Source organism: Carcharodon carcharias, chromosome 18 (assembly GCF_017639515.1).
Source record: "Carcharodon carcharias isolate sCarCar2 chromosome 18, sCarCar2.pri, whole genome shotgun sequence".
In the NCBI taxonomy this organism is placed as follows: Eukaryota; Metazoa; Chordata; class Chondrichthyes; order Lamniformes; family Lamnidae; genus Carcharodon; species Carcharodon carcharias.
In genome coordinates, this window is record NC_054484.1 from 96,779,648 (window position 1) to 96,801,014 (window position 21,367).

General features: G+C 42.1%; 1 protein-coding gene across 6 annotated transcripts in view; it reads left to right on the top strand.

The window, feature by feature from the left end:
- The window catches only part of fndc3a (fibronectin type III domain containing 3A), a 249,305-nt gene that overhangs the window by 220,185 nt on the left and 7,753 nt on the right, over positions 1-21,367 (top strand). For all 6 annotated transcript variants that reach the window (XM_041211953.1, XM_041211951.1, XM_041211954.1 and 3 more), the window contains 6 exons: positions 7,687-7,755; positions 8,606-8,730; positions 12,453-12,558; positions 16,514-16,689; positions 19,364-19,477; positions 20,127-20,276. In XM_041211953.1, coding sequence (XP_041067887.1) covers positions 7,687-7,755; positions 8,606-8,730; positions 12,453-12,558; positions 16,514-16,689; positions 19,364-19,477; positions 20,127-20,276 — 740 coding nt within the window. The remainder of the gene's footprint in view (positions 1-7,686; positions 7,756-8,605; positions 8,731-12,452; positions 12,559-16,513; positions 16,690-19,363; positions 19,478-20,126; positions 20,277-21,367) is intronic.

Sequence of the window (21,367 nt, forward strand, 5' to 3'; positions counted from 1 at the left end):
ACAATTCCGTTTCTGCTGATGGCCCACAGTGCCTCATGTTGCTTAATTTTGAGTTGCTCGATCTGTTCAAAATCTATCCCATTTAGCACGGTGGTAGTGCCACACAACACAATGGAGGCCATACTCAATTTGAAGATGGGACTTCGTCTCCACAATGACTGTGTGGTGATCACCCCTACTGATACTGTCATGGACAGATGCATCTGTGGCAGGCAGGTTGCTGAGGGTGAGGTCAAGTATGTTTTTCCTTCTTGTTGGTCCCCTCGCCTTCTGCCACAGATCCAGTCTCGATATCCTGTACCATTTTGAGGAGATCCCAAGCTATGCAGGCATCCCTGCTCAGGAAAGAGCGAGAGGCTGGTTACAGATGATATATATCAACTTGAAAATGTTTGCCACTATGCCTTAGTGGTTCCAGGATTATGCCCATGACTGGAAGTCAAATTCCTCAAGCCCGTAAAGTGGTGTGTCCGTTGTTCAAAGTCAGAGGTCTTTTAGCTACAATCCTTTGTCCGTAACAGGACCGTTTTGCTGGCTCCTGAATCTAATTTTAAATTTGTTAAATGGCCATTGGCAAAAATGCCTACATTCCAAAATGAGAAACCAAGATGTTTGACCTCACCCAAGAAGAATGGTTGTGAGCCTTCTGGGTTTGCAGTCTTGACCTTGTGAATCATCATTAGGCCTTCTACGCATTTCGGAGTTTTTCCCTTACACGACTTGCCTTAATGCCCAGCCCTGTTGCTTAACTAGAGTGTCTGTGGCTTAACTAGCTGGACTGAGGTTTGGCCTCTGCACTACATTTTATTCTCTCCCCTTAAATTGATTGTGTCCTGCTCTCGGATTGTGGCTGTGTAACTATCTGGATTGCCTTTTCCAGTGTTAGATCTTCCTTTATTTGCAGGAGGTCAGAAAGTGCATCATCTGCTACTCCTACCACTATTCTGTCTCTGATGAGTTCAGATTTTAAATCTCCATATTCACAACCTTCTGCCATCATGTAGAGATCAATGATGAATGAATCTACTGGTTGCCATGGCTGTTGGATCCTCTTTTGGATTTAGCTCTTTCAAGTATTTTATTGCTTCTTATATTGAAGTAAATGTTAAATGATTTTAGTGCATCTTCGAATTTTGCAGATGATTCATCAGTTGTCTGTTGTGCAATAATGTCGTCTGTAATCGGGCCTACCGAGTAAAGCAGCATGTTTTCTTGCTCTTCTGACTTATTTAACCCTGAAGCAATGCTGTATGTTAAGAATCTTTTCATCCTTGTGATTGATCTGAGCCTTGGATTAGCCAGATTTAATGTGGACGTGTGGAATTCTGATCCATGAATACATTTTTAAAAGTGTATGTTCTTCAGTAACAACTTTCTGGATTCCAAGATGGTGTTGCCGTTTATTTGAAGACAAAGGGATTTCTCCCGCTTGCCAATTTTTACAGGCTCCGCTACAATGGCGATGACGCATAGCTTGAAAACCTTTTAACAAAGGCTGCTTGCAGATTTGTTCAGCCTTTTAGTTTTCTTGACTCAAGAGTCCGCCGAATTCGAGCTGCTGCTGATTGCTTCTTAACGAGCTGAACAGTTGTAATGTTCCCGAAGTATTTAATTAATTCACTTTTTACGTGATCAGGCTCCAACTCAGAGATTTGGTTTTCGCGCTGGGTTTCTTTCAAACTGCACTTCTGACACTGAATTACTTTAAAGATTTCTCAGGACTTGTTGCAACCTGAAACTTTAAAAGATTTAGCACACCCTGTAAGTTCTACTGACCCTGCACTCTGAAGCTGGACTTTTAAAGGAGATTCAATGGCGTCCTCTGCTGCAGTAAGGAATTTTAAAGCTCTGCCTTCAGCTTCCAAGCCTTTCTTTGGACCGTTTTCCTGGCAATTTTTCCTCTGCATCCCTGCTTCTGCAGCTTCTTTTCAGAGCAGACTGCTTTATTGAATTTTTCTCAGCCTTCCAGCATTTCGGTCCCTCTCTGCATTTTAGAGGGGTTGTGGGCTTTCATCCCTTTTCTGCCACCATGTTCACAGAATCACAGAGGTTTTGCAGAAGGAAGGAAGCCATTCAGCTGGTCGAGTTTTCACTGACTCTCTGAAAGAGCATTCCACCTTGTCCCACTCCCCTGCCTTATCCCCGTAACCATGCACATTCTTTCTCTTCAGATAGTCATCCAATTCCTTTTTGGATACCTCGATTAAACCAGCTTCCACCACTCTCCCAGGAAGGTCATTCCAGGCTCCAACTATCCTCTGGGTGAAAAATGTTTTCCTCACATCACTTATACTCCATTTGTCAATTATTTTGAATCCATGTCTTGAGCTACTTGAGTTCCAAGTTTCAAAGCTTTAGCGGCAGCTGGAGGCACTGTGCGCGCGAGGCTGAGAGTTTTGTGGCTAGCATGTTTTTAGACCTGGTCACCCCACTGCTTATGGAAGTGCAGACAGAGGGAATGGGTGACCATCAGTCAGAAGAAAGGTGTCAGGGGGATAGTCAGGAAACCCCAGGTTTCAAGAACCGCTTCTCTGTGTTGGAAAACGGTGAGAGTGACGGTTCCTCTGAGGAGTGAAGCCACGCTCTTGGCACTGTGAGTGGCTCAGCTGCCGGGGGGTGGGGGGGAGGAAAAAGTGGGGAAGAGCAATAGTGGTAGGAGACTCAATAGTAAAGGGAACAGACAGGCATTTCTGCAGCCATAGACATGCCTTCAGGTGGTATGTTGCCTCCCTGGTGCTAGGGTCAAGGATGTCACTGAACGGCTGCAGGGCATTCTAAAAGGGGAGGGCAAACAGACAGAGATTGTGGTACATATTGGTACCAAGAACATAGGTGGAAAGAGAGATGAGGTCCTGCAAGCAGAATTTAGGAAGCTAGGAAGCAGATTAAAAAACAACCTCAAAGGTAGTTATCTGTGGATTACGTCTGGTGCCACACGCTAGTGAGTATAGAAATAGGTTAGTCCATATGAATGTGTGGCTGGAGAGATAGTGCAGGAGGGAGGGCTTTAGATTTCTGGGAGGCAGTGGGTCCTGTACAAGGTGGACAGGTTTCACCTGAACCGGAATGGAACTAACATCCTTGCGAGGAGGTTTGCTAGTGCTGTTGGGGAGGGTTTAAACTAACTTGGCAGGGGGTGGGATCCTGAGAGGAGGTTCAGCAGGGGTAGATGCTCAACCAAAATTAGAAGAGAGAGCAAGTGAGTCTGGAAGGCATAGAAATTATGGGCCAGTTAAGACATAAGGGAGTTTGGCAAGGTTGGATGGTATTTATTTTAATGTAAGGAGTCTGACGAATAAGGCAGATGAGTTGAGGGCACAAATTAACACACGTAAGTATGATGTCATTGCTGTCACAGAGACATGGTTGAGAGGGGCAGGATTGGCAGCTCAATATCCCAGGATGTAGGGTCTTCAGGCGAGACAGGGAAGGAGATAGAAGAGAGGGTATCGCAATATTGATCAAGGAATCAATTACAGCAGGAAGGAGGGATGACATCTTAGAAGGCTCCTCAAATGAAGCCATATGGGTAGAACTTAAAAACAAAAAAGAAGCAATCGCATTGCTGGGAATGTACTATAAGCCCCCAAATAGAGAAAATAGAAAAGGAAATATGTAGGCAAATTTCAGAGAAGTATAAAAAATAGGGTAGTAATAGGGGGTTTCAGCTTCCCCAACATTAACTGGGTTAGTCATAGTGTGATAGGTTTAGAGGGGGCAAAATTCCTAAATCCAGGAGAGCTTTTTAAGCCAGTTTGTAGAAGGTCCTACAAGTCCTAAACTTAATTTTAGGGAATGAAGCCAGGTAAGTGGTAGAGATATCAATGGGGGAGCGTTTTGCAGATGGTGATCATAACTCCGTTAGATTCAAGGTTGTTATGGAAAAGGACAAGGATGGGCCAGAAATCAGAGTTCTAAATAGGGGGAAGACCAGTTTTAATAAGATCAGATATGATTTGGCCGGAATGGACTGGGAGCATCTGCTTTTAGGTAAATCTGCATCAGAACAGTGGGACTGATTCAAGAAGGAAATAGGGAGAGTACAGGGCCAACATATTCCAGTAAAGACAAAGGGTGGGACCAACAAATCCAGGGAACCCTAGATGTCGAGGGATATACAGGATTGGATAAAGCAAAAAAGGGAGGCTTATGACAGATACCGAGGGCTCAAAACAGTGGAAGCCCTAGAGGAGTATAGAATGTGTAGGGGGGAACTAAAAGGAAATTTGGAGAGCAAAAAGGGGGCATGAAGAAACATTGGCAGGTAAAATAAAGGAAAATCCAAAGTTGATTTACAAGTACATTAAGAGTAAGAGGATAACTAGGGAAAGAGTAGGGCCCATTAAGGACCATAGTGGTAATTTGTGTGTGGAGCCGGAAGATGTAGGTAGAGTTCTAAATGAATACTTTGTGTTGGTGTTCACAAGTGAGAGGGATGATGTGGGTATGGAAATCGGGCAGGAGGACTGTGATATAATTGAAGAAATTAGCATAGAAAGGGAGGAAATTCTAAGTGGTCTGGCAGGCTTAAAAGTAGATAAATCTCCAGGCCCGGGTAAAATGTATCCCAGGCTGTTGCGTGAGGCAAGGGAGGAGATAGCAGGGGCACTGGCAATAATTTTCAATACCTCTATGGCCACAAGAGAGGTGCCAGAGGACTGGAGGACAGCCAAAGTGGTACCATTATTCAAGAAGGGAGGAAGGGATAAACCAGGGAACTACAGGCCAGTCAGTCTAACCTCAGTGGTGGGGATACTATTGGAAGCAACTCTGAGGGACAGAATTAATCTGCTCTTGGAGAGGCAGGGATTAACCAAGGACAGCCACATGGTTTTGTTAAGTGGACAATTTGATTGAATTTTTCGAAGAGGTGACCAGGTGTGTAGATGAGGTCAATGCATTTGACATAGTCTACTTGGACTTCAGCAAGGTTTTTGATAAGGTCCCGCATGGGAGACTGTTAACAAAGTAAGAGCCCATGGGATCCAAGGCAATTTGGCAAATTAGATCCAGAATTGGCTGAGTGGCAGGAAGCAGAGGGTGATGGTTGGAGGGTGTTTTTGTGACTGGATGCCTGTGTCCAGTGGGGTTCCACAGGGATCGGTGTTGGGCCCCTTGCTGTTTGTGGTATATATAAAGGATTTAGACTTGAATGTAGGAGGATTGATCAGTAAGTTTGCAGATGACACGAAAATTGGTGGGGTGGTAAATAGTGAGGAGGATAGCCTTAGATTACAGAAGGATATTGACGGGTTGGTCAGATGGGCTAATCAGTAGCAAATGGGATTTAATCCAGAGAAGTGTGAGGTGATGCACTTGGACAGGGCAAACAAGGCAAGAGAATACATGATGAATGGTAGGACCCTGGGAAGTACCAAGGATCAGAGGGACCTTGGTCTGCATGTCCACGGGTCCCTTAAGACAGGTAGATAAGGTGGTTAAGAAGGCAGATGGGATACTTGCCTTTATTAGCCGAGGCATAGAATATAAGAGCAGGGAGGTTATGCTGGAACTGTATAAAACACTGGTTGGGCCACAGCTATGGAGTATTGCGTGCAGTTCTGGAATCCGCATTATAGGAAGGATGTGTTTGCACCAGAGAGAGTGCAGAGGAGATTTACCAGGATGTTGCCTGGGCTGGAGAGTTTTAGTTATGAGGAGAGATTGGGTAGACTGGGGTTATTTTCCCTGGAGCAGAGGAGATTGAGGGGGAACATGATTGAGGTGTATAAAATTATGAGGGGCATTGATAGGGTAGACAGGAAAGAACTTTTCCCCTTGGTGGAGGGATCAGTAACCAGGGGGCATAGATTTAAGGTAAGGGGCAGGAGGTTTAGAAGGGATGTGAGGAAGAATTTTTTCACCCAGAGGGTGGTGGGAATCTGGAACTCACTGCCTGAAAGGGTGGTAGAGGCAGAAACCTTCATAACATTTAAGATATATTTGGGTGTGCACTTGAGATGCCATGGCATACAAGGCTATGGGCCTAGTGCTGGAAAATGGGATTAGAATAGTTAGGTGCTTGTTTGACAGGTGCAGACTTGATGGGCCGTGGGGCCTTTTTCTGTCCTGTAGACCTCTATCACTTTATGCCCTCTAGTTCTTGATGCTCCCTTGAGTGGGAACTGTTTCTCACTATTTACCCTGTCCATACCCCTCAGGACCTTGAATACCTCTATCAAGTCTGCTCTCTTAGTCACCTTTGCTCCAAGGAAAGCAGTCCCAACCTCTTCAACTATCCTCATTGCTACAGTTCTTCATCCCTGGAATCTTTCTTGTGAATCCCCTCTATACTCTGTCCACTGCCTTCACAACCTTTCTCAAGGAAGGTGCCCACAGTGTTGGCTACATCTCAGTAGGTTGATGAAGCCTTCATAGTCTTTAGCAGGTTAACTCTAAATCTTCAACCACAAAACTATTTACAAATCTACAGTAAAGGGTACAAGCTAGGTCCCCATGCTTAGGTCTGCACGCAGCTCCGTCCCATACCGTACTGGCCTCTAAGTGTAGGCCATGTACTCTCATACATCACTTTGTGGGCGGAACTGTACACAGTCCCGACTTAACCCAATATGTGCCAGATCCTTATACTACAGTCATCTTATACAGATCCTTACACTACAGTCACCACCAAGACAGGAACTCTTTTAAATAGGCAGGATCTGTATTGATTCATTGCTTCAGGAACTGACAGCATTGATGGAAGTGTGGACATTATGCCACAAGTGCTCACCTGTATAGGAGGATGCCATGGAAAGAGCATATATAGCTGGCATCCTTGGGTTTGTGAGCGGTCCCAACAACTGGATTTGCAGAGAAGTGCATGGGGATCTTTAATACAACCGACAGATGAACTATTCCAGATCTCATTGGCCCTTCTGGTAGGAGCGGAACACTGGAGGTGAATGAAGAACAGATATGGTTGTAGCCCCTGGTCGTAGAATTCAGCACATCTTGCCTCTGCCACTCTTTTTTTGAAAGAGTTATCCATTAGTCCCACTCCTCTGTTCTTTTCCCACAGCCCTGCAAAGTTTTCAATTTTTAAGTATTTATCCTATTCCCTTTTGAAACTTATTATTGAATCTGCTTCCAACACCCTTTTGGGTAGTGCATTCCAGATCTTAACTTGCTACGTTTAAGAAATATGCGAGCTCACCTCTAGTTCTAAATACTCATTAAAAGTCTTTCTACAAATTACAGCATTATTTTCTTTAGGGTGCCAGACACCTTTTGGGCGTGAGAGCAAGGGGATCCTTAAAACTGTGTGTCAAGATTTGTTTTGGAAGGGGGAAGGGGACGTCTTCCCCAGGAATGAATCAGTATTTGTGGGAGAGTTCTCATGAGCAAATCGTTATTTGTAAAGGAGGGGTGGTCTCAGTAGTGGGTCAGTATTTATAGAGGAATCCAAAGGTGTGGGTCAGTATTTGTAGAAAGGGCACCCAGAAGTGACAACTTTTGCTAGCCATTCATTGGGTGCCAAAACTCTGATTAATGAACCAGGAATTAAATGATGAGACTGCAGATAATTGAGGTTCCACTGTATATGAAATCACCTACATGAAAACCACTTAAAATATGCTTAATAACATATAAATTCTTTTAACATATCCATGTTTTTCAGTACATCTGTGTTTACAAAATTGAGTGTCTGACCTTCCCATCATTAGTTCAGTTCTTCTCTTCCAGATCCACCCAAGGATAATGGAGGGTCCGCAATTACGAAGTACGTGGTTGAGATGTCAGTAGGTGCAAATGGTAAGACATAGTCAAATTCAATGTAGGTTTTGCTCTGAATTAGTCCTTTGTAATATATATTTGACTTGGCTCAGAAGTATCAAGCACCTTAAGTAAAAATATAAATGGTGGTGCAGGTTCCCGTCTGAGGAAGGGACTGTATTTGTAGTGTATAGTATTCAGTGAAGACAGCATGTAACCTTGCCTCAAAACTGTGATAAGGAATGTAAATTAAACATCAAAATGGAAAGTTTGCTGCCTATTTAGTTCTAAAGTTCTTACCTTAGACAGATAATCCTTTTCATAACATTTTAGACCTATTTACTTTTAATAAGGAGCTTGAGTAAATACTACCACCAACATTTCAACTTGCATTTAAAAATGCAGCCAGGCTACTACAGCACTTTATCTGCTAAATAATGTGATAACTTGCCTTATGGATTTACCATAAGGCAAGTTAGAAGAAAAAACAAGTAACATTTTTTCCACACACACATTAGAGAAAATGTGAAACTCTTTCTCTTTTCTGCGCGTTCTCTTTCTCAACCCCACTATATGAAGGTGCTCCCACAATGCTGTTAGGTAGTGAGTTCCGGGATTTTGACAAGGCGATGATGACGGAATGGTGATACATGTCCAGGCCTGGATGATGTGTGACAGACTAAAGTGACTGTATTATTTCATACTAGTAAATGTATACAAACAAACACACTTTTGATTTTTGAGAGAGAATGGGATCATTTCCAACCAATCTTAAGTGTGTCATCAATTAAATTGTGACAAAATATGCAGCAGCTTGTTTTAAGGAACTTGCCAATCAATTTGTGGTTTTGCTGTTGAAAGAACAACTGGTGATCTATTCCTAATTTAGTTTCAGGGAATAAGTGGGACATGGTTTACAGTGGATCGACCAGAGAATATGTGTGTGACCATCTTAATCCTGGATGTACTTACCAGTTGCGAATTTACTGCATCAGTGAAGGAGGACAGAGTTCGGTAATGTTGAGATTTATCATAATGATCACTTAAAATGCTCCCTTTGTAATAAAATGAATATGAACCTGGTAACATTAGAAATTGGATACATTGTTTAAATGAGTTCATTCTTTGCAAAAGAAATTGAGGGAAAGCTTACTTCAAAAAGTTAAAAGAGATCTATAAAGGCTTGTACTTCTGTAAAACATGAACACCGGTTTCTTGCACTGCGATTTCTATTCACAATTTAAATAGAGGAAACATTTCCCCTTGATCTATAAACTTCAAAAATGAGCTTTAATTCCATTTGATTTCCTTTAAACAGTTAATATAATTTAAATATGAATCAAAAATTATGCTGAAGGTAGCTATAAGGTAATTTCAGTAGATAGAATTTAACATCATTTAGCACATCCAACTAAATTTATTCTGTGAAAATTGTATATTTCTTTTAACAATAATGGACGGAATCAACATGTCCTTCAGAAGCTTGTCTAATCTACAGAGATTTAAACCAGGAAAAATTGCATATCTGCAAACATTAAGCTGAGTCTAATTTGAAACCATTTCTTGTTGCAGTAATGTGCCTGCTGTTAATTAGAAAAATGTGCATTTTATTTTTATTTCCTAGAACAAAGCTAGTGACTCAGTGTGCTTACCACTAAAGAGAGACGAAAATCCGTTGGCATTATTTTACAGGAGTAAACATGCAATACCCATTACAATTTATTTTCAGTTTTTAAAATGTGTATTGCTCTATAAACGGGCTAAATATGAAAAGAAAGAATTGTTAAATTTATATGCAGTCACCACCATTTAACACATCCACGTTTAAAATGGACTGTAACTTATCATAAGAAATAGGAGCGGAAGTAGGCTTTTTGGCCCATCGAGCCTACTATGCCAATCAATAAGAATCTTATTGTGGCCTTAACTCCACCTTCCTGCCTGTCCCCCATAACCCTTGACTCTCTTGTCAATCAAAAATCTATCTAACACAGCCTTGAATATATTCAATGGCCCAGCATCCATTGCTCTCTGCGGAAGAGAATTTCAAAGGCTAACGACCCTCTGAGAGAAGAAATACCTCCTTATCTCCATCTTAAATGAGAGACCCCTTATTTTTAAACTGTGGTGTTAGTTCTAACATCCCCCACGAGAAAAGACATCCTCTAAGTATATGCCCTGTCAAGCCCCCTCAGAATCATATATGTTTCAGATCATCTCCCATTCTTCTAAACTCCAGTGAGTATAGGCCAGGCTTGTCCAACCTTTTTGCTGGAGTGGGTGGGGGGTACATTTCCATTTTTTTCTCCCTCAAGCGACTGATGAGCACATTTCAGAAAGATAAGGTTGTGCAATGGGCAAGGTACAGACTGTACCCAACAGCCTGTGTTTGCAAAACTCAAAACACACCGTCCAACAATAGATGTGATTCCACAATTGGACAATATTTACTAAATAATCCTCAGTGTGCTAAAAATTACACTGACAACCAATTTAAGGTTGTCAGTCGGGCTTGCAGTGAGGCGCATTTGCGTGTACTGGAAGCTACATTTATTAACACACAGGGCCCTGTTCTTTGCAGACAGAAAGAATGTGTATACACATTGCACCTGTTTCAGCTAAACAAGATAAGTGCCAGCCATTTGCTGGTACATTCCTCGGGGCAATTCTTTGACCAATCAGAGTCAAGTTGCCTGGTTTAAAATTTCAAACAATGCTTCGCAGTTAACTGTCAGTCACCATTAACTGGTGCATTCTCCATGGCAATGCCTTTGCCAATCAGAGTCCACTTGCCATCCAATCAGTACTTATCATACAATATAAAGTTGTTGCTTCCCCTAACATTGGTACTGTGGGCTGAATTTTGCCATTGGCGAGCAGGGGCGGGGCCTACTCGCTGACACATAAAATGACGCAGGATGATATTGGGCAGAACCCCCGATGTCATCCCGCCCCATTTAAATTTTCAGGAAGGCGGGGGCACAGCCAAATCGGCTGTGGGCCCACCGACCTGTCAATGGCCAATTGAGGCTATTTACAGGATCATTTAAACAATTAAAGGACCTGCCCGGCCAGGAGCCCCGGCGGGCAATAACAAATACATGAAACCTCATCCACCGGTAGGATGAGGTTTCATGTAGGAATTTTAAAAGTTTGATAAACTTATAATGTAAATTATGAACATGTCCCATCTCATGTGACATTGTCACATGAGGGGGACATGTTAGGGATTCTTTTTTTCTAATTTTCATATTTTTAGAAGTGTAAGTGATCTCCCTGAGGCAGCACTTAGCCTCAGGGAGATGTGCGCTCTTTCGTGCGCACGCCTGAAAGAGCACACTCTCGCTTTTGGGGAATCCCTCTCGCCTGCACAGGAAGCACATAGCGCTTCCCACCGGACGTCATGCTGGGCAGGCCTTAATTGGCCAACACACGTAAAATGGCGGCAGGGCCCGCTTCTCCGGCAGGGATCGGCTCCCCGCCTGCCGGAGATTGGGTCAGGCCCACCTGCCCGACAGCCAGAAAATTCTGCCCTGTATGTTTTCAAGAAGGAGTTAGATATAGCTCTTAGGGAGAAAGGGATAAAAGGATATGGGGAGAAAGTGAGAGCAGGCAATGGAGTTGGATGGTCAGCCATGATCATAGTGAATGCAGGCTCAAAGGGCTGAATGGCCCACTCCTCCTATTGTCTATGTTTCTATGTAGCGAGTCATGTTACAAATTGACCTCGCAAACAGAGGGTTTGGGGAAACGTGCCACAGCCTATAAGTAAAATGCACCTGCTTACAGACAGACAGCCAAAAAAGATTTCAGTTTTGCCTCCCTCCCCTGTCCATAACAGTAGGTATGTGCCAAATTGTATACCAAAAGGTACTGGAAGCAGCAATAAGAATAAACAGCCACATTATCAGTAATGACGGTTGAGGGATAAGTGTTGGCCAGGATACAGAATGCTTCCTAAAGTCTGAATATTGCTTGGGATCTTTAACATTCATTTGAATAGTCAGGGCCTCACATCAACATCTTATGGAAAAGACAGCGCCTCTGATAATGCAGTATATACTTGCCATAGAGGGATTGCAGCGAATGTTCACTAGACTGATTCCTGGAATGGCAAAATTGAAGTATGAGGAGAGGTTGGGGCGACTAGGCCTGTATTCACTGTTTAGACGAATGAGAAGGGACCTCTTTGAAACATATAAAATTCTGACAGAACTGAACAGACTGGATGTAGGGATGATGTTTCTTCTGGTTGAGGCATCTAGAATAAGGGGTCTCAGTCTCAGAATACGGGTTAGACCATTTAGGACTGAGAGGAGGAGGAACTCCACTCAGGGTGGTGGTGAACCTGTGGACTTCTCTACCACAGAAGGCTGTGGAGGCCAAATCACTGAATATATTTAAGAAGGAACTCTAAAGGATCAATGAGAGTGGGAGTATGGCTTTGGGATAGAAATTCAGCCATGATTATATTGAATGGCAGAGCAGGCTTGAAGGGCCGAATGGCCTACTCCTGTTATCCATGTTTCTAAGTATACCCTCGGTACTGTACTCATGCCTGGAATGGGGCTTGAACACATGACGTTCTTCCTGATGAGTGGTACCACTGAGCCAAACTGGCACTTCCATGATTGTTGTGTTGAGTAGGGAAAGGTTTTGATATCTCTGGTCCTAAGTAACAATGTTCCTTTAACATGAGCACGATAACTCATTATTGTAATGTACATCTTTTACAGGTCTCAGAAACATTACTAGTGCAGACACCAGCAGTTCCTCCTGGTCCTTGCCAACCACCAAGACTTGTAGGTAAAGCACGGGCAAGAGAAATACAGTTACGATGGGGTAAGAACCATTTGTCTCTAGAGCAAATTTAAGTTCTTTTGTTCTGTGATGGTATGTGAAGTTGAGAGCAGAGAATGATTTCAGCACAGTGATTATAAATTATTTTTTATGTTGAGGCAGCATGCTTTAAGAGATTGCCACTATCTATCCTTGTTCCACTCTGACCCATGTACCTGATAGAAAATTTGATTTTTTTTTTTCTTGGAGGAGTATCATTTGTTGAACCATAACATGTCATACTTAGCTTAACAATTTTACATCTTGAAAAATTTGTTCAATGATTTATTTTCTGAGAATTCATTATTTGAATGAATGGTTCAAAACTGGAGGTGTGTAGTTTATAAAGAATGATCTAATTGCCCCATATTAAACTCATGTAGTTCTCTATTGGCATATTAAAAAATGTCTACCTGTGTCAGATAAGTGCTTTGGAATTTAAGCACTCAAACTAAATTTTTGTAAGCCTTGTGGCTCCCTGCAAGTTAAAGAATCTTGAGCTGTTTTTGTTTGTATGTTAATTTGGAGACTGAAACGACACCATGTTTGAGCTTTGAAGCCCAGAAATAAAACATTGAACTTGAAACCTCCATTCCTCTTCCAAAGCTGCAACTTGGTATGGAAGGACATTTCAACCTAGACCTAGACTTTTTACACAAATATTGCTTAAATTATACAAATGTTTTAATTAGTATCAAAGTTGGTAGCAGGTACAACTAGTTTTATGCAACTAAGAATAATCCTTCCTCATGTTTAAAAAAAAGTCTAAAATTAAGGTGCATTTATCTTTATTTTCTTTCCCTGCCTTAGATTTGGATAGTTTGCCATGTAAATACTGTTTAATAAAGTGTAACAATTGCTGCTGGATATTTAATTTCACTCAAAACTGATAACCTATAAGAAATGGGAGCAGGAGTAGGCCATAATAGTCCCTCAAGCCTACTCCGCTGTTCAATAAGATCATGCCTGAGCTTCTGCATTAATTCCACTTGCTTGCCTAAGCCCATATTGGTTGGTTCCCTTAATGTCCAAAACTATTTGGAAATTACATCTTGTATTATATATTTCATATTATGTACTTTTCATATTTACTTTTTACTTTGATTAGGTACTTTGGTAGAACATATGAGACTTTAGCAGCCTAGTGACATGATAGTAATTGTATAACAACATGTCAAATGCCTAAACCAGTATCTGTGCCCAATATAATTAACCTGAGCACTATTTAACTTCCCTCAGGAATTTGATCACAATAAATAATTGTGCAAATAGAGCCTATTGTGGGTTCCATTATGTCTGAGTTGTTCAAGCTTTACTTTTTTTTTATTCATTCAAGGGATGTGGGCTTCACTGGCTAGGCCAGCGTTTATTGCCAATCCCTAATTGCCCTCGAGAAGGTGGTGGTGAGCTACCTTCTTGAACCACTGCAGTCCATGTGATGTAGGTGCACCCACAGTGCTGTTACGGATGGAGTTCCAAGATTTTGACCCAGCGACAGTGAATTAACAAGTCAGGATGGTGAGTGGCTTGTAAGAATAATCGCCATTCATTCACTGTTGCTTGGTCAAAATTGCTTTTCCCAAGTGTCTGCTGCCCTTTTCCTTCTAGGTGGTAGTGGTCGTGGGTTTGGAAGGTGCTGTCTAAGGAGCCTTAGTGAGTTTCTGCAGTGCATCTTATAAATGGTGTACACTGCTGCTACTGTGAGTTGGTGGTGGAGGGAGTGAGTGTTTATGGATGGGGTGTTAATCAAGTGGGCTGCTTTGCCCTGGATGGTGTCAAGCTTCTTGAGTGATGTTGGAGCTGCATTCATCCAGATAGGGGAAAAGTCTTCCATCACACACCTGATTTGTGCCTTGTAGATTGTGGACAGGCTTTTGGAAGTCAGGAGGTGAGTTACCCGCTGCAGGATTCCTAGCCCCTTGTAGCTACAGTATTTATATGGCTAGTCCAGTTCAGTTTCTGGTCAATGGTAACCCCTAGGATTCTTGATAGTGGGGGATTCAGCAATGGTAATGCCATTGAAAGTCAAGGGGCGATGCTTGGATTCTCTCTTGTTGGAGATGGTCATTGCCTGGCACTTGTGCGGCACAAATGTTACTTGCCACTTGTCAGCCCAAGCCTCGATGTTGTCCAGGTCTTGCTGCATTTGGACATAGTCTGCTTCAGTATCTAAGGAGTTGCGAATGATGCTGAACATCGTGCATTCATCAGCTGAAGATGCTTCGGCCTAGGACACTCCTCTAAGGAACTCCTGCAGTGATGTCCTGGAACTAATATAACTGACCTCCCACAACCACAACTATCTTCCTTTGTGCTAGGTATGACTTCAACCAGCTGAGAGTTTCCCCCCTGATTTCCATTTACTCCAGTTTTGCTAGGGCTCCTTGATAACACACTCAGTCAAATGCGGCCTTGATGTCAAGAGCAGTCACTCTCACCTCACCTCTGGAATTCAGCTCTTTTGTCCATATTTCAACCAAAGCTGTAATGAGCTCAGGAGCTGAGTGACCTGGGCAGAACCTAAACTGAGCATCAGTGATCAGGTTATTTCTAAGCAAGTACAGCTTGATAGCACTGTTGATGACCCCTCCATCACTTTACCGATGATGGAGAGTAGACTGATGGGGAAGTAATTGGGCAGGTTGCATTTGTCCTGCTTTTTGTGTGCAGGACGTACCTGCCACATTGCTGGGTAGATGCCAGTGTTATAGAGGCGTGGCAAGTTCTGGAGCAAGTCTTCATTACTATTGCCAGAATATTGTCAGGACTCATAGCCTTTGCAGTATCCAGCGCCTTCAGCCGTTTCTTGATATCATGTGGAATGAATCGAATTGTCTGAAGACTGGCATCTATGATGCTGGGGACCCCGGGAGGAAGCTGAGGTGGATCATCCACTCGGCATTTCTGGCTGAAAATTGTAGCAAGTGCTTCAGCCTTACCTTTTGCACGGACGTGCTGGGCTCCTCAATGATAGGGATATTCATGGAGCCGCCTCCTCCAGTGAGTTTTTTTTATTCGTTCATGGGATGTGGGCATCGCTGGCTAAGCCAGCATTTATTGCCCGTCCCTAATTGCCCTTGTTCAGAGGGCATTTTAAGAGTCAACCACATTACTGTAGGTCTAGAGTCACATCTAGGCCAGACCAGTTAAGGATGGCAGATTTCCTTGCCTAAAAGAAATTAGTGAACCAGATGGGTTTTTACAACAATGGTTTTGTGGTCATCATCAGACTTTTAATTCAAAATTTTTATTGAATTCAAATTTCACCATCTGCTGTAACAATGCCACTACGCCACCACCTCAATAAGTTGTTTAATTATCCACTGCCATTCACATCTGGATGTGGAGGGCTGCAGAGCTTAGATCTGATCCGTTGGTTGTGGAATCACTTAGCTCTGTCCATCACTTGCTGCATATGCTGGTTGGCATGCAAGTAGTCCCATGTTGTAACTTCACCAGGTTGATGCCTCATTCTTAGGTATGCCTGGTGCTACTTCTGGCATGCCCTCCTGCATCCTTCATTGAACCAGGATTGATTCTCTGGCTTGGTAGTAATGGTAGAGTGGGGGATAGCTGGCCCAGGAGGTTACAGATTGTAGTTGAGTACAATTCTCCTCGTGATTGCCCAGTCTTGAGTTGCTAGATCTGTACGAAGTCCAACCCGTTTAGCACGGTTGTAGTGCCACACAACACAATCTCAGCGGGGGACTTAGTTACATGAAGCTGCAGAAAGCATCTTAAAATTCCAGCATTCATTATCAATATGCAAAATTTTGACAGACTAGCTTTTTGACCAAGCTTTTGGGTAACTGCCCTCGTACTTCCTTATGTGGGTCTGCATCCTATTTTATTTGATAATGCTCTTGTAAAGCCTTGGGATGTTCTACTATGCTAAAGACATTATATGAATGCAAGTTTTTTAAAGTAGGAAATGTAGAAGTGTGATTTGTCTCACCAGGCCATCCTCCAATAATTGGCGGTTCCCAAGTAATGAGTTATAAGCTGGAAATGTCTACGTCAGACCTGACTGATCCCAAGGAAGTATACCAGGGGCCCGAAATGGAATGTACAGTCAGCAGCCTGCTTCCAGGAAAGCTGTACAGTTTTCGACTTCGGGCTGCAAACAAAGCAGGGGTAAGAATTAAAAGTGTTCCCTAAGGCTCACTATAACAGCAAATTGATCAGTGTTCAGGTAATATATGGGTAAAGACGCACACAGAGTCCCACCATGAGTTTGTTTTGAGTCGTTCAAATGGGAAAGAATTTGTTCTTTATTATGAAGTGTAGGTTTAGCAGTCCATACTACAGTTCTGTATCCTGTATGCCAATAGGATTTTCTAATCTTTCAATTTAGGCTTGAATTTTTGTTAATGTTACAGACAGGAGTGGGTTTTAATTTGAACAACCCTGATTTCTCCTCTTGCCACTTGTCCGTAAACGGAAACAGGATTTCCCCCTTTATAAGCAGTGGCATATTTCCCAATCCCTCAATTTTTGATGTGATACAATTCTCTATTAGTTACCCCACAGCAAACTCGGATAGGATGAGCTAAAAGGGTTATTTTATTTGCACGAACTCAAACGCAAGAAGAGCTTAGCAATGTGGCCTCCTTTGCATTCGTACAATAAAGGCAGGATAGAGAAAAGAAAGAGTTACAGGGCAAAGACCACAGACAAAATAAGAATTATTATTTTGTGTGAGTCCAGAAGCCAAGCCCAATAGTGTATTCTTTCACAGAGTCATGTTATGACCCCCAGCTGAGGTTACCACTGGACAGGCCTGTTCCCAGGGTGGAACCCAGGCTGATAGATCCTAACTTTCATTTGTTTGTTTAAATACGTGGAGAGGGGCTACCGAACAGAGTCACCGGAGTCAGTTAATGAACTATTAACAAAAGCATAAAACATTTATTAAACAAGAAAAGATTAACTATATTATAATACACCTTTACCCACAATTATATCTTTACAGATATTTAGAGCTTTGTAAGAATAACACAAGTTGCAAAAGCTATCTTACACTCTAATGTACACAGTAAGTACATAGTCCATGTACTAGTAGGGATCCTGTGGTCAGGTACACCAAACTCTGAAGCCAAGTGACAGATGCCACCTCAACCAGATGCTATGGATCTCTCCTCAACTCCATCCAGATGCTTGTCACACTGTGAGCCAATCGATCTCACTGCACTCCATCTTTCACACAAGGGTTTCCAATCTCCACTCTCCAAGACTTTGCCTTAGAATCTTCTCCCAAACCAATGCTTTCTCTCAGACACCTTCCACAAGGGTTCACCTCCAGAGTTTTGAACTCTCCTTCCGACGTTCCTCTTCCCTGGATTGCCATATGCATTCAAGCTGCCTTCCACACACTCTCTCTCACCAACCCAGCCATCAGCAGTACCACTACTTCACATGCCCATAGCAAAGAGTTACAGACCTTCAGCCATCTCTTTTGGACCGTCTTGCCTCTTGTAAGCTGTCCTTGCTTTAAATCCTGCTTCCTGCAGCTTTTGTCTCTTTAAATCTGAAGCTTGGAGCCTTTATTTCTGCCCCTCACTCTTAACTTCATTAACAGGACCTTTTCCAGGACCTGTCCTGTCCTTTGACTAGAAGGTCTGCTTTAGACTTCCCCTGTTTCCATCTCACTCTTTTGGCCTTGGGACCTTTTGGTTCTTTTGGGAAATCTGCAGCTCCCTCTCCGAATGTCCAGTCTCTCTGGGGTCTTAGCTTCAAACTGAACTTAAAACTGCTGTTTCTTTAGTTTTTCTGTGTGTGTCTGTGGAAGGGACCTGCGTCTCTGGACCCCTGTTGCTAGGCAACAGCCTAATCCTTCTACTCTTGTTCGTTTAACCTCACTGCAACAGTCATAAAAAACCTCATTAGAAATGCAGGCACCTTTTTAAAGTGAAACTAAAACCCAATTTGACCTTTCTTAACAAACAGATACAGAAATACAAATCAAACTTAAACTTTAAAGCTAAAATTCATTCCTAACACCTACAAATATCAATATAACTTACTTAAGCTATCTCTGTTTCCTAACAGTTGGCAAGCTGAAGACTGATGCTGGATAATTTACTTTTCCTATAGAGATGACTCCCACAATGGGATCGGCATGTAACAATGAATTAGTCTTGTAGGTGCTGGTATAGAAGTTCCAATAGAAACAGTGTAGAGTGGGGCACCAGGTATTCAAACCTTCTCAGAGCCATTTTACTGCTGCTGCCTGCTTGATGGAAAAATGGCAGTCTGAACTGTGCAGCTCCACAAGGCAATATTACAGGTTCCAGCAACTTTGTTGAGGTGGGGGGGTGGTGAGTCAGGTTGGATCCCACCTCTCCACAGTGGCTAGGACAAAGGATCTATATTCCTTAATCTGGATTCTTGAGATTGGTAATGTTTCAACCATAATTCAACAACTCACTAATTTCATCAGAGGTTTCAGGGGCCCTTTATCCTTGCAGACTAATCATCTGCGTTGGCTGGGCCTGACCTTAGAAATGTAAATGGCCTTTCTGCAATTTCCTTGGATTTGATCTCTACATTCACAGTGCTCATTAGTGCCTCTTCAGAGATAGTGAGGTGTTAGCTTCTCAAAGCCAGAACTTGCCTTTTGTTTCAGTCATGGTCAGTCTTGGCTTCAGTCATTTTAAAACCTTTGTCCAGTATGATTTTAAGATTTTATAAACTAGCCATTCTGATAAATAATATACAGTGTGGTCTTTGACCCCTGACATTACTAAACATATCGCACATTTTAACACCAATTACACTTTGCTAATGAAGTATTTTCTTCTTTGCCCAGTATGGACCTTATTCAGAAAAATGTGAAATTTGTACAGCAGCCGGATGTCCTGATCAATGCAAAGCTCCACATGTTGTGTGTAAAACAGCTACCTGTGTGCAAGTCAGTTGGACAGTATGTATAATACCTCTTATCTTTTTAAATCCATGGCAAAAATTAAGTACTTCTTATTTCATCATAAATTGGATTCTTTAAGTGTTCACATATGCAGAGTAAAAATCAATTACTGTTAACTACTTCTGCAAGTTATAGGGAATATAGATTTGAGCTGCTAGTCACACCTGAGGACAAAGCACCTCAAAATTCCTTAGCATAGAAATTAGTTCAAATCAGTTTTGAAGCACCAGATAGAATGATCCCAGCACCCAAAGATGGAGACCTAAGGATTGAGACAAATTACTGCTTGAACTTCATTACATGATCGCAGCAAGCAGCCAATGCCTATCAGTAATGCACTGAAGAATCCAGTTTTGGGCTAGTTTAGGTTATGTCCTGGAAGGAAGGGGGAGAGTGTGGCAAGGGAGCTGATGGTGACTGCCACAGCTGTCAGGCTACTTGTGGAACTAGTGGAACTTTTTTTTCAAGGCAGCACTTTTCAGTGGCAGCCGCTGGCTAGACTGCATCATATCCAGAAAACCTGAGTGGAGTAGGCTCGAGGGCTGCTTTGCTCAGGGATACCAAATTTGCTTGCTATGTTTTGCATGTGCAGTGTGATATTCAGAAATACTTTAACATGTTTATATACTTAATTTCATTTCTGCAGACCCCAGCTGGTAATGGTGCTGACGTGACAGAGTACAGGTTGGAATGGGGAGTAGTGGAAGGTGTAATGCAAATCTGTTATTGTGGACCTGGTCTAAATTATGAAGTTAAGGGGCTCTTGCCAGCCACTACCTACTTCTGTAGAGTGCAGGTAATTGAGAAACTTTAACTATTTCAGTGTCAAAATATAGAACCTATGAACATGGCAAGGATAAGGTGGTAATATGTCCATGTAATATATACCACTGATGTGGTTATAAGGTGTTAATTGATAAAACAGGGAATAAGCATCACCAGCCATTTCAAGATGAAATCCACCATCAGTCAATCTATTTTTTTATTTTAAAAAACTTTCAATTAGATTAAATTAATATTTTATGTTTTAATGTCTTTTTTTATATTCACTAACTCTGTTGAAACAATGAATGCTGATGATACTAGGGAGTCGCTGCATAACAATGTAATTACAGATGAGGATAGTCATTCCCACCATTGCTCATTCCTCCAATTCTTGAAAGATTGCTGGGTTTTCAATTAAACTCTAGAAGTCTATTTCAAATATTGATTGCTATTTGTATGAAGCAGAATTTCCTGTTGTGTACTAAATTTGCTTTTTACTACTTTAAGCTTGTTCCACATTACAAATTAATTCAAACTAAATGGACAGATTTACTTTTTCCTACGCCAGTTACTATCTTATATAGGCTGAAATGCCCAATTTTCTGCATCAAAATAAAAACAAGGTGCTATAAATTCTCAGCAGGTCTGGCAGCATCTGTGGAGAGGGAAACAGAGTTAATGTTTCATGTCGAATATAACTCTTCAGAACAAGTTTCTGCATCATTGCTCATATCTGTAGTCTCATCACAACTTCCTCTGACCTATTGTTTGGGCTGTATGCTCCTAACATTCTGTTGACTTTGTGTAATACTGCTCTGCATCAGTTGGGTATGTTTATCATCAAGTCCATTTCCCCAAATCTCTTACAGCTTAGAATCATAAAATGGTTACAGCACAGAGGAGGCCATTCAGCCCATTGTGTCCATGTTGTCTCTCTGCAAGAACACCTCACTTAGTCCCACTCCCCAGCCTTTTCCTAGTTTAGTTCTGGAGTTGGTTATTTAAACACCATTTATGGAGGGTTTTTTTTCTTTTCTGTGTTGTTACCTGGATTAAATTGCATCTGTCATTGTTCTACCGACTCGATTATTTTGTTCAACTCCTTCTGTAAGTTCTAAGCTG